Source organism: Amblyraja radiata, chromosome 5 (genome assembly GCF_010909765.2).
Source record: "Amblyraja radiata isolate CabotCenter1 chromosome 5, sAmbRad1.1.pri, whole genome shotgun sequence".
Taxonomy (NCBI): domain Eukaryota; kingdom Metazoa; phylum Chordata; class Chondrichthyes; order Rajiformes; family Rajidae; genus Amblyraja; species Amblyraja radiata.
The window spans coordinates 47,872,453-47,886,214 of NC_045960.1; the positions used below are offsets into that span (position 1 = coordinate 47,872,453).

The 13,762-nt window shown below is 42.7% G+C and overlaps 1 protein-coding gene across 2 annotated transcripts in view; it reads right to left on the bottom strand.

The window, feature by feature from the left end:
- Window positions 1-1,069: 1,069 nt before the first annotated feature.
- The window catches only part of ccn6 (cellular communication network factor 6), a 31,749-nt gene continuing 19,056 nt past the window's right edge, over window positions 1,070-13,762 (bottom strand). Inside the window, exons 3-5 of one of the 2 annotated variants that reach the window (XM_033021158.1) lie at window positions 12,745-12,999; window positions 9,474-9,667; window positions 1,070-1,612 (exon numbers count right to left, since the gene is read on the bottom strand). In XM_033021158.1, the coding sequence (XP_032877049.1) occupies window positions 1,340-1,612; window positions 9,474-9,667; window positions 12,745-12,999 (722 nt within the window). In that variant the 3' untranslated portion in view covers window positions 1,070-1,339. The remainder of the gene's footprint in view (window positions 1,613-9,473; window positions 9,668-12,744; window positions 13,000-13,762) is intronic. The other variant, XM_033021159.1, reaches the window with a different exon arrangement.

Consider the following 13,762-nt stretch of genomic DNA (forward strand, 5'->3'; position numbering starts at 1 on the left):
AGTGACGCTTGTCCCCCAGTTAAATTTTGCGGTCACGTGGGTGCGGATCTACGCTCCAGTGACCTTTCATGAAATCACCCTATAGTTCAATAATGGATTATTGATGTTTTAATGCACTTTGTAAATTTACGCAATTTTGATCATATAACAACAAATATCTGACTCTTGCCATTCAGTATACAAACTCTTACAACATAAAATATATATTTATAATACTCTTTTAAAACTCGGTTTTCCAGCCCATTTTGTGTTTTATTGTAGTGAATAGTGACTTAATTAATAGAAGGAAAATGACAACTGATTTACTTAGTGAAAAATTCCCCAGTTAGCATTGAAACAAATGGCCAAATAATTTGCTCTATATATTGATTTGGGGTTAAATGCTGACCAATATTTATCCTTATTAAATTATGTCTTACTGTGGATGCAAAAAATATGGGCAAGCCATTGGTGTAATGTTTAATCTAAAAGGCAACTGGCATCAGACTAGATTACATACTCAATCTACAAGAGTATGTTGTAAACCGTTACCCACTTAACTCGAACAAGATTGCTCTTCCTGAACCAACTACCAGCTATCTGTTAAGTCTGAAAGGTCTAGATTTGAAAACGTCACCCATTCCTTCTATACAGAGGCGCTGCCTGTCTCACTGAGTAACTCCAGGATTTTATGTCTATTTTCAGTTTAAACCAGCATCTGCTACAACAGCTATCAATAAATGACCATCAAAAATCATTTTCAATTAAGTGAGCAATGAAATTTGTGAAAAAATAATTTAAATGCAAGATTAGCTATTTAATTGTAACAATTTAGATATATTACTTTCAATATTCTGCAGCAATTATAAACATCTGCTTTCAATGAAAATGTATATGTCAATTTCTAGAATATTACACAACCTTGTCTACTTCAAACTGAAACTGTAAACCTAAAGCAGCGATTTTAATTATAATAAAGTTCTAGTTCTTTTCCAACTATATGATAGAGGGGGATCTTTGCTGAAATGTAGAGTGGGCAACAGAGATTTTATTTGAGACAGACTCAGGCAAAGTAACTAATGATACAGATACTTTACAAATGGATTTTATTTTACTGTCATGGTGGAGCAAATTATAGCTTTGTACAGGTCTGCATATCTCGTATGTGTATGTGACGAATAAACTAAACTTGACTTGACTTGTTTATGAAGATGCATCTCAAGCTGTTTTATGTATGTTGTTTAACTTTGTGTAATCTATCTGTATTAAATTATAAAACCAAATTTACATCCTTTTGTAGAGAAGGCTTGTGTAAATAATTCTGCTGTCTTATGGTGCCCACATTGCAGGCAGCGATTGACTACAGCAGATTCAGATCTGAGAATATGTCCTCTGACTCAACACAGACTCTTTGACATTTACAAGATGTGATCGACAGCATCTTCCATATGATTATTCCCCCATCAGTACAGTTAAATTGTACTTTCACAGTCTTTTCTTGATGGGGAATGCAACAACGAGAATCAGAGCATGTACCACAGAATGTTGGCCTGTAACTTCTGCTTGTGCAACCAGAGAGAGAAAATCTTTCGGGCTTGGTGTGCTGGAATGATTGTAGGCACTTCTTGTCTTTCTGAAAGGAAAATACAAAAATGTAAAAACAATAAAAGTTATTGTTATTTTGTGTTATGAATCAAGTTTTTGGTGATAGGTTTACAATAAGCACTGGCATTGTTGCAGGACATTCAAATATTGATAGTACAGTCAGCCAAATATGGCATCCAAAGCATCTATCCCTTCTTGCCGTGAAATCATAACATAATTGAATGAGCAACACTTGTATATGGAGCATTATTCTGGCTCTCCACTCATTGCCCAATATTCTAAATGAAGTTTAGAAACTTGCATCATTTTCATTTATTTTTCTTAATTGATGGTAATGATTGGGAATGAGGGTAGACAAAAGTGCTGGCGAAACTCAGCGGGTGCGGCAGCGTCTATGGACAGAAGGAAATAGGGGGGAGGTAAAGCGACCTTTACCTCCCCCTTCGACTCCATTCAAGGACCCAAGCAGTCGTTGCAGGTGCGACAGAGGTTCACCTGCACATCCTCCAACCTCATCTATTGCATCCGCTGCTCTAGATGTCAGCTGATCTACATCGGTGAGACCATGCGTAGGCTTGGCGATCGTTTCGCCGAACACCTCCACTCGGTCCGCATTAACCAACCTGATCTCCCGGTGGCTCAGCACTTCAACTCCCCCTCCCATTCCGAATCCGACCTTTCTGTCCTGGGCCTCCTCCATGGCCAGAGTGAGCACCACCGGAAATTGGAGGAGCAGCACCTCATATTCCGCTTGGACAGTTTGCACCCTAGCGGCATGAACATTGACTTCTCCAATTTGCGGTAGCCTTGCTGTTTCCTCCCCTTCTCAGCTCTCCCTCAGCCCTCTGGCTCCTCCTCTTCCTTTCTCCTCTCTTTTTCCCGCACCCCCACCCTACATCAGTCTGAAGAAGGGTTTTGGCCCAAAGCGTTGCCTATTTCCTTCGCTCCATAGATGCTGCCGCACCCGTTGAGTTTCTCCAGCACTTTTGTCTACCTTCGATTTTCCAGCATCTGCAGTTCCTTCTTAAACATGATTGGGAATGAGTTGTGTTTAGTTTTTTTTTAATAAGTTTTCTTTTGTTTCAAGAAATTACAGGTTATATAGAAAGGGAAGGCATGCCTTAAAGTCAACTCATGGAATATCATAGGACCTAGTCAACCTTTATGATTCTAATATATAAAACGCCTTTTAGCCAAGATGATCCCCTTTAGGTTTTTTGTGAATAACAAAGTTGTAGATGGTTTATGCATGCAACCTATAATGTAGCTACCTCAATACCACTAACCACGCCCAGTCATCTCAGTATAACTGTGATATCTTCCCCTTGCTCCTCCCTTGGTTCCAGTACGCCTGAAGACTAGATGCAGTCAGTACTGGGACGTGTTTGACATGTGCCTTTATTAAAGACTCAGTAAGGTTACAGTGTGTCAGACTAAAGACCTTTACATGGTGTCAGTAAGTTAAACGCGCGCCTCCTGTTTATCGGGTTTTATTTGCTCCTAGTTTTACTAGTGTTTAATTCCCTATTTACCATGGCATTCTCGTGCTGCAAGCCCTCTCCCCTTGTCTTTGACGCTGACATTGCGGAGCGATGGGCTACTTTCGTGATGGACTACAACCACTTCATCAACATCGTGCACCGAAATGACCCTGATGCGGTCAAAGCCTCACTCCTGCTGAACCTTGCTGGTCCCGATGCTATGAAGCGTGCTCAGGCTTTCACTTACAATCCAGCGGTCCTGGATGACAACGACCAGGTCGTCGAGCCGGCGGAATCTGCCAACGACCCGGTATGTCTCTTACGCAAGTTTGCGGAGATTTGTGGCTTGCCCTCCAACCGTATATTGGAGCGGGCTAGATTCTTTACAAGGAAACAGCAGCCTGATGAACCTGTTGAATGTTTTATCGCTGACCTGCGCTACCTTGCTCAGCGGTGCCGTTTCGAGAACATGCGTGATCAGCTCACCAGAGATATTTTGGTCACCGGCATGCTAGATCAGAAGCTACGAGCGGAGCTGCTGCGAAGACCGGATATCACCCTGACTGAGGCTATGCATGCATGCCGAATAGCTGAGGTGGTTGCCCCGCTACATGGGCAGAGGGGATCTGACAATCGGGCTATTAATCTGACTGGTGTTGCTATGCCCCGTCGCAAGCAAGACAACGTTCGCCCTGCACCGCGGCTGACTTATGCCGCTCGGGTCCCGCTTGTCAAGAAGTGCCCCAACTGCAATTATGTCCACTCTATGCAGTCGCAGTGCCCAGCGTTTGGTAAAGCTTGTAATTTCTGTAAGAAGATGAACCATTTCTCAGCTGCCTGTCGCTCCCGTGGGAACGTTCCTCCAGCTCCCAGACAAGTTTTAAACAACCTTCAACAAGTTGATAACGAATTTGGTTCCCAGTCTTCTGTCGACACTGCCCTCGACTCTGAGCCCAGTATTTCCATGGGAGATGCCAGTGTTTATTCTCTCCTTCATAATCAATCTCGCCTCCCCGATCCTTCTGTGCTTGTCACTGTCAACAACAAATCCTTCACTGCTAAGCTGGACACGGGGGCGAAGGTGAATGTTATGTCAACATCCCTGTTCAGGAAGATAAGGAATAATGAGCTGTTAACTGCTGATCGCTCCATATTGCGTGCTTATGGGGGAGAGGAGCTAAAACCTGTGGGGAGGGCCACCTTCCACTGTGTGCTGAAGAAATCTTCGCGCGACCTGTCGTTTTTCATTCTTGACTGTGACTGTGTGACTCTGTTGAGCAATCAGGCGTGTCAGGATCTCGGGCTGGTGTCCTTTGACCGTACTGTCCACGAAGTGCGGGTGATGCTGAATCCACTCTCCGAGTACCCTGACCTATTCGATGATGAACTGGGTAAGCTGCCCCTTGTATACAAGATCGCAACTGACCCGTCGGTTGTACCAGTGGTCCGTGCTCCACACAGGGTGTCATTTGCCATGAAGGGCAAGGTCGAAGCCATGCTGAAGAACATGGTTGACATGGGAGTGCTTGAAGCTGTCAGCGAACCCACCGAGTGAGCCTCCACCATGGTCGCCACCATGAAGAAGGGTAAGAGCGAGATACGGGTGTGCATCAACCCCAAAGACTTAAATCTGGCAATAAGACGTCCTCATTACCCCATGAGGACTGTAGAAGATGTTGCTGCCCAGGTCGGTCAGGCCACGGTGTTCTCTGTCCTTGATGCCAGGAGCTCATTCTCGCAAATACCTCTAGACAAACACTCCTCAGACTTAACCGCTTTTGGCACCCCCTTCGGAAGATTCAAATTTTTGCGGATGCCATTCGGCATCAACTCTGCTAGCGAAGTGTTTCAACGCTCCATGGGGCAACTGTTTGCCGGCCTGCCGTGTGCCATTATCGTGGATGACATCCTGGTTTATGGGAAAGATGCTGCTGAGCACGACCACAACCTCCGACGGATTCTAGACCGCGCTCGCCAGATCAACTTAAAACTTAACCCGTCAAAGTGCAAGTTCCATGTAGCTGAAGTACCCTATGTTGGCCACATCTTCACAGCCCACGGGCTGAAACCTGATCCGCAGAAGACCAACGCTATCTCCGAGCTGCCTGCCCCGACCGACGTGACCAGCCTGCAGCGTTTCCTGGGCATGGTCAACTATTTGGGAAAGTTCATCCCCGACCTCAGCGAGTTGAGCGCACCCCTGAGGCAACTGATGAAAAAAGATATTGCCTGGTCCTGGTTTCCCCAACACCAGCAGGCTTTCGACCTTCTCAAAACAAAGCTGATTAGCACACCGACTCTCAAGTTTTTCGATCTGCAACGTCCAATTGTAGTTACGTGTGATGCTTCCCGCTTCGGACTCGGTGCTGCCTGCCTGCAACTCCATGATGACGGCTCGCTGCAGCCCATTTCTTATGCCTCGCGTACCATGACAGACACTGAGCAGCGCTATGCACAAATCGAGAAGGAGCTTCTTGCGGTTGTATTCGCCTGCTCCAAGTTCAAGGACTTCCTTTTCGGTACCAGGTTCACCGTCGAGACGGATCATCAACCCTTGGTGACCATCCTCAATAAGCCTATCCATATCGCTCCAGCTAGACTCCAGCGCATGATGCTACAGCTCCAGCGGTTTGACTTTCTGATCGTGTACAAGAGGGGCACCGAGATGCATGTGGCCGACGTGCTGTCCCAGGCCCCCCGCTCCTCCTGTGACAGGCACCCCTACGAGCAGGAGGATCTGCAGGTACTCAATGTCAACTTTGTTCCCTCTAAGCAGCTGCAGTGCCTGGTTGAGCACACCGCCAACGACCCCGATCTGCAACAGCTCGCAGCTGTCATCCAGCGGGGGTGGCCCAGCAGACGCACCTCACTGCCTGCGGGCGCCCACCCTTTCTTTCTGGTCCGCGATGAGCTTGTGCTCCGGGACGGCATCATCATCAAGGGTCACAAGGTGGTCGTCCCTGCCTCCCTATACGACTTGTACTACAACGCTGCCCACATGGGGCATCCCGGAGCCGATGCCACCGTCTCACATGCCCAAGAACAATACTATTGGCCCGGCATGGCCAAGTACATTAAAGCCCGAGTAGCTTCCTGTCCTGATTGCAACACTCTTGCCCCACATCAGCAGCGCCAGCCACTTCTGCAGCAGTCTGCGCCTGCCATGCCCTGGACCTCGCTGGCTGCTGACATATTCGAATGGCGAGGCAAGCACTACCTGGTGTTGGTTGATTCATACTCCAACTGGTTCGAAGTGGACCTTCTCCCTGCTATCACCTCTGAAATGGTTATCAGTAAGCTGCGCAGACACTTTGCTACCTTTGGGTCCCCGGTCCGCTTGCAGACCGACAACGGCCGTCAGTTCGCCAGTGCAGAATTCCAGGCTTTCGCTGTGAAGTGGAACTTCACTCACTATACCAGCAGCCCCGAATACCTGCAGAGCAACGGCCTGGCCGAGCGAGCTGTCCGCAGTGCCAAGAATTTGCTCGAGCAGTCTCGTCTCTCCAATGGTGACTTCTACCTGGGTCTACTCAACCTTCGCAACACCTCACGGGACCCTACCATGCGATCCCCTGCCCAGCGTCTGATGTCCCGCGTGCTTCGCCCACCGATGCCGATCGCCCAACAGTCCCTGGTGCCCAAGGTCCTCCAGCCTGCCGCCGTTCAGCAACGGATTGCTCACAAGAATGAGGTACAGCGCCGCTCTCATGACAAGTCCTGCCGCCCGCTCTCACCACTACTGCCTGGCCAGGTCGTCCGCATGCAGACAGCCACCGGATTCTCCCGACTCGCAACCGTTGTTGGTGTGGACACTTCCCCGAGATCTTACCTGGTGGACTTTGATGGAACTGTCTACCGCCGGAACCGCCAGCACCTGTTGGCCGTTAACGAGCCTCTGCCTCCTCCTGCGGATCCCTACGCTCCTCCGTTGCCTTTCAAGCCTGTCATTACTAATTACCCCACAGCTCCCTGCGTGCCCCAGTCAGTTCGCTTGCCGCGTTCTCCTCCCTCTGCGCTTCCTGGTTTCGGGCTGACGATCTCCTCCCCTGCTCGTTCTCCTTCTCCTCCTTCTCCCCCGTCTCCTCCTCCTGGATCACCTGTGCCGGTTGGGTCACCTCCCGCATTCCTGTTTGGATCTCCGCCGACTTACTCCTTCCCGGCTGCTACTGCTCCGCCTCCTCTTCTATCTGGTGGGGAGGATGATGGTGCTATACGCACACGCTCGGGTCGGGTTGTCAAACCTCCTGTCCGCTACGGTGATTTCGTTTAAATTTGCATGTGTTGTATAATCACACTGCCACTGTTATAACTTCAATTTTAGATTTCTAAGGGAAAGGATGTAGATGGTTTATGCATGCAACCTATAATGTAGCTACCTCAATACCACTAACCACGCCCAGTCATCTCAGTATAACTGTGATATCTTCCCCTTGCTCCTCCCTTGGTTCCAGTACGCCTTAAGACTAGATGCAGTCAGTACTGGGACGTGTTTGACATGTGCCTTTATTAAAGACTCAGTAAGGTTACAGTGTGTCAGACTTAACTCCTTTACAAAAGTATTCTCCCTAAACCGTTAAGGCAGTGGCAATGGTAGCTAGTTTTATTGTAGAACCTATCAATGGATCATTAGGGATCAAAAAAAGGTGAGGTTGGAAGTACATGTGATGCTGCCATTAATGTAAAACAGTGTATCAAATTTTATTTGAGCATCACTTCAGAGGTTCACTATTCCATGACTAAACAAAAATGAATGGGAATGTAGAAGAGGACAAGAAAAGTTCACATGTTCAGATTGTTCCAATGTACTGCAAAGCCAATGGCATACATTTGAAATGTAATCACCATTGTACATTGAGATATGTAGTTGGCAATTTGTAAACAATGGTTTATGAAAAGAATTGAGATAAAGCTAATGTAATCAATAAATCTGATATACAATAGCTGAGGATAATCCAAGGGTAGTGGAAAATACTCAAAAAATGTTTTTGGACCACTTTAATTAAGGATATTTTTATTTTAAGGCTGCCTGTATGGATAGAATTCCAACTGAAATTCTAATTCCTTCACTTATTTAACGCTTGCTCCCTTTTTAAAAATAATCTGCCAAAATAAAAACAATATCAGACACACATGCCGAGAATGGACTTTGCAGAACCACAAACCTGTTGGGTTCTAATTTGGAACTAATTTCACTGACTTCAACTGAATTAATATCAGATAGCTGGCTACAAAGTGTTGATGCCACTATGGAGCACTTTTTATGTTCGAAGCCAGAGATGAATGTCTATCCTTACGAACTGACCCTGTCTCTTTGTACTGCATGACTAAAGGAGCGTTAATTTTTGAATTGAAGTATTTTTACTGAGATGCATGGATATAGGGGTGTTTCCGTAAATACAGCACTCAGTAGTGAAACTGAAGGTCTCCAAACTTCCAGGTTATTTACCTGTTTTTTATGTAATATTGTGGCGCCACCTGGTGGTTAGGCCACTTACTGGCCGAACCCTTGGCCCTAGGACTGGCAGGGTCACATGACTAGGTTTGGCGGGAAGAAGTCGTCACGTGGTTTAGGGGTGTGCCCTGATATTATATATATAGAACTCTGGGAGAATCCTCCCCAGTCGCGTGTGAACCGTTCTCTGTATAACACAATAAAGATCACTTTGTTTCACAACACGTGTCTCGCTTTAATATTCCCTTTATTTCATATCCTCTATTTTAAGTAATATAGGTCATGGTGTTTAGCCAAAATAATGAGACAAAGGAAAAATTTAAAAATCTGTTTTTACAAAGAAACATATCAGATATGTCCCTGTGTTTTCTTGCCTTTTTTTAATGACATTTTTCAAGCAGGATTTCATCAAATCCTTAGGCTAATTTATACCAGAAAAATTACATTAATTTTGCAATTAAATATGTAAGCCAAATTCTGATGATGCTAATGATTTTTATCATTCATCACCCGATTAGATGGTTTTATGATGCCCCACGTTTTTGCAGCACAACAAAAGTAGCAGTGTCTGTTTGGTCGCGTGTAAAATGTGTTTATTTAAAAGCAGAGAAACCGTTTATAAAATAAATCGGATCTTTTTTTTATTGTTTATATTTTGTGTTTAAGCTTTCCATTGAAATACTTAATAATGCAAATTTCGAGTAAATTAACATCAAATTCGATGAAATGTTACTATATTCTTTCTCATTTATGTATATTAAAAATATATATATAAATATTTTTTTTCTCTCATTTATTTTTCAAATTTGGCCACCCATGTCACAGGTTGGTACTCTTATTTACAGAAAGACCCATATATCGTGATGCAATCAAATTAACTTTTCATCCTGCTCTCTCGTCTCTACCCTTGAAAAATGTTACTCATGAATGGTAACTAATTTTCCATTGTGATTTACCTTCATATTTTTCAATGTGCCTGTGTTGCAAGGTCGAATAAAACACAGTCTACTTTCTCTCCCAAGTTCACACCTGCTGTTGTCATTTGTCACTCTGACTGAAATTCCCATGTCACAAGGTTTTGAACATGCACTCCACGGAGTAGTTTGCAGCATACACTTCTTCCGCCACACGACCGCTCTTGCCTTGTAAACTGGTAATAGAAATAAAGAGGACTGAGACACAGCAATGCAAGAATTTCTCTTCAAATTCATATTAAGTGATCGTGATGAACAACTAACAGAGAAGGTTGAAGGATAGAAAACAAAGGGGAATTAAATGGAAGGTTAGTCATGTGTCCTTGGAATTTGAATGTAAATGATTTATTCACTGATGCAGTGATTACAACCAGAATCATCTAACTACAACAAAAAGCATAGAAAACAGTTGGAAGGAATGCAGAAGGTTGCAGGAAATGGCAAATTAATGGCGTCAGCATCCATTTCATTCAGAAAGTTTGAAAAGTAGAACAGTTTGAATTTATACAGAACACTTAAAGAAGTATTTAAGAAGGAACTGCAGATGCTGGAAAATCGAAGGTACACAAAAAAGCTGGAGAAACTCAGCGGGTGCAGCAGCATCTATGGAGCGAAGGAAAAAGGCAACGTTTCGGGCTGAAGAACCCGTCTGAAGAAGGGTTTTGGCCCGAAACGTTGCCTTTTTCCTTCGCTCCATAGATGCTGCTGCACCCGCTGAGTTTCTCCAGCTTTTTTGTGTACTTAAAGAAGTAAAGTCCCAAGGCACTTCAAAGGAATGTTATCAAACAAAATATGAAAATACACTATAGAAAATGTCATTTCAGCAATCAAATGCTTGGTCATGGAAATAGATTTTATGGTGTGTCTTAAATGCACAAAAGGAGATAAAAGGTTAAAAAAAAAGCTTCAAGAGAGGATGCTAGAGGTTTCATCCAGGTGTTTGCCCTTGAAACTTTGGCTATCAACAGTGCAATAATTAATTTCAAGATGTTCAGAGAGACAGCAATGGAGAGTGCAGGTAGCACAAAAAATTGTAGGATTATAAAAATAGTGGGGCTATGGTCATGGAGATATTTTAAAACAAAGATCATCACTTTTTAATGGAAATTAGGAACCTTATAATGTAGGAAGGTGCACAATGTTTGATGAATTATTAGCTCACCAATAATCATCTAAAATATATATACATTGCTTTAGATAATTGATGCTCATCACCCCACAATATTACAGATGTGCAGCTTCTGTCTTGATCGGCTCTCAATGGCCCTTTCTATTTCCATTGGCTCTCCTCGGTCCCCTCTTTCTGTGTTCAGATTCTCCTTGCCTCATCTGTCTGTCTCTCTCCTGCCTTTTCCTGCTACTCTCTCCTGCCTTTCCCTGTGCCTATCTCCTGCCTAGTCCTGCTCCTCTCTCCTGCCTTTTCCTGCTCCTCTCTCCTGCCTTTTCCTGCTTGTCTCTCTCCCTCAGGTCCCTCTGATCCTCTCACTAAGCAATTCTTATTGTGGACTTTTTATCCCACAGCACTTGCCCATTCTCTACCCCAGGTCCCACCATCTCTCTTCCCCAGTTTTAGTTTAGTTTAATTTAGAGATATAGCAAAGAAACAGGCCCTTCTGCCCACCAAGTCCACGCCAATGTGCTATCACCCATACACTATATACTATCCTAAACACTAGGGGCAATTTACAGAAGCCAATTAACTTACAACCCTGCACATTTTTGAAATGTGGGAAGAAACTGGAGCACCTGGAGAAAACCCACATGGTAACAGGGCAAACATATAAACTCTGCACAAACAGCACCCATAGTCAAAATTGAACATGGGTCTTGCACCAATGTGATGGCTTAGTTGTTTATTTCTCCTTCCAGTCCTGCCTTGAATCTCATACCCCAAGCTCTCTATTCCCCACATCCCCATTCCCTTTTCCACACACACCACCCTTTCACCTCTTCTCAACCTCCTTGCTTTTTCTTCTTCCAATTTGTAGACAAGCGAAAAGGTGGCATTGCATTTTGGATGAAATGACTTCCATCTATACTTCAAAGCTGAGTAAGTCTATGCTCTGTTTTTTGTTCCTTGTTGTATAATCAAAATCAAAAAGAAAATATTATTATGGCTTGCAATCCTATAATATTTAACAATTTTTATGACTGAAAATAGAATTGAAAGCAGGAAATAAATGAAATATGCTGGAACATAAAGATTTACTTATTTTATTTGGTAAGTTTCATTATGTAAACCGAACTGAAGAGAGATATTTAACCACACTTCTTTAAGTATCCTGTCTCCTAACTTTACCTTAATAGGTTTAGAAAGAGCTTATTAAAATAGTTAAAGATTTACTCAGCTGATCACATGTTAATTGTAGGACCACAACTTTAAAACATTTTACGAAAGAAACCGTTAAAGATCATGATAAAATAATATAGAAATAGCATGTTGGGAGATTGCACCTCTTCTGAGAACCAATTAACTGGGATACATCCCTGTAAAAAACATATTGTGCATATTAAAAGGATATGAAATTGTTAGCAATATGTTTTAATCTTCCTGCAACACTGAATCGTAGCAAAAATCAAATCTCTTTCCTGCACAGGGCTAGTTTTCCTGATTATCTCATCCAAGTAATATTTAAACAAAGTTATTCAAAAAATAAACATTGGTGTTTCAATCCCAGATTTTAAAAAATGTCCTTGTTTTACATAAATAAATGTAAGTTTAAAAAAAATCAATCTCTTGGATAACTTTTTTTTTTTAAATGTTTTTTAAATCTTAAATTACCTTTCCCTTAAAGTCAGGGAAAAGCAAAAACATTCACATTCCTTAAACCTTAGAATCAGCTATCCAAAAAACCTGTTTTGCAACACAATTACACATCACTACAACATGGTCACTACTTGATGTCAGTTTTAATGTTTTGTTTTTTTCATTAGAAATGTGCTTTCTTAAATGCTTTTATTTTCCAGCTTCAATATTCCCAGATTATGGATTCATTCAATATCAATGTTGCTCTGTTACTTTTTCATTGAGAGCCCAGTAACCATAAGGGGCATACATGTAAGCCAGGCTATTTCACTTTGAAAAATATTACTGTAACTTTTCAGCCAGCTAAGGACTTATCACATTAATCACATACCCATCACACAGTTGAAGGATTTAACTGCTTTAGACCAATTGTATGGCTAAACCCAAATACATACATTTTATTTCAATTCCATCACAACAGTTAGTACATTTATTTAAACAACTTACCAGACATTACTCTGTGGGCAAATGCTTGCACAGTCTTCCCTCCAGTCTTATCACAAAGGGACTTTTCACAGCAATATTCAGTTCTCTTTATGATCTTGACATTTTTACACTGGCCAGTTGATAATTTCTTTGTACAGGTAGGTGTGCATCCCAAAACACCATTCACACATGTGCATTTATAGTGACAATGAGGCTGGAATGTTTGACCATGTCTGTATAATATTCCATTTAAGTCACACCCAACTCCAACAGTATCTAAAGAAAGCAGAAAGCAGTTTGAGAAATCAGTAGGTTAATCTTCATACAAGCTCAAAAGTAATTGCTAACCCATATTTTTACAATTTCACTGCTGCCATTGCCAATTAGCTGCGCAATGTTCCAACTGCATTACTTCACATTTATGTAGTAATAGAAATTATGCTGAATTGGCAGTTAGCTCCCATACATGAGCTGGAGAGGGGGCATTTTCTCAATGTTCAGAAAAAATCTACCCACTCATTTTGTTTCAACTGAGAATTCTAAACTTTCCTATTCTAATAATCCTATTCCAAGTTTAACATACAGAGGCTGTTAGTTATCAAAAACGAGATGCCAGTGAAGATGGCTGAGCCAGATACAATCACAATTAAAAGGCATTTAGATAGGATACAGACTTAATGGAAGCAAATGGGATTAGCATTAATAGGCAATACAGTTGGCATGGATAATGAAAGCTGAAAGGATTGGACATTTCTAGGATTCTATGGTCAAAGATGATGATATTGTTATTGGCTCAATATCAAGAACGCGAAGATGGAGATGCCATCAGCACTTTCTTTTGCGTGCTTTCTGATGTTCAAAATCACCCAGCATACTGATTTACAGTGCAAACTAAAAACATATTTGTATCATTGTCATTATTCTTGTTAACTAATTGCACCTCTACAATGCTGCAGAATACTTAGATGTTGTAGAAGTTTAGATAAAAGATCATCAAACAAATGATTTGAAATATCGCCGAACAAACTTCCCCAGTGGA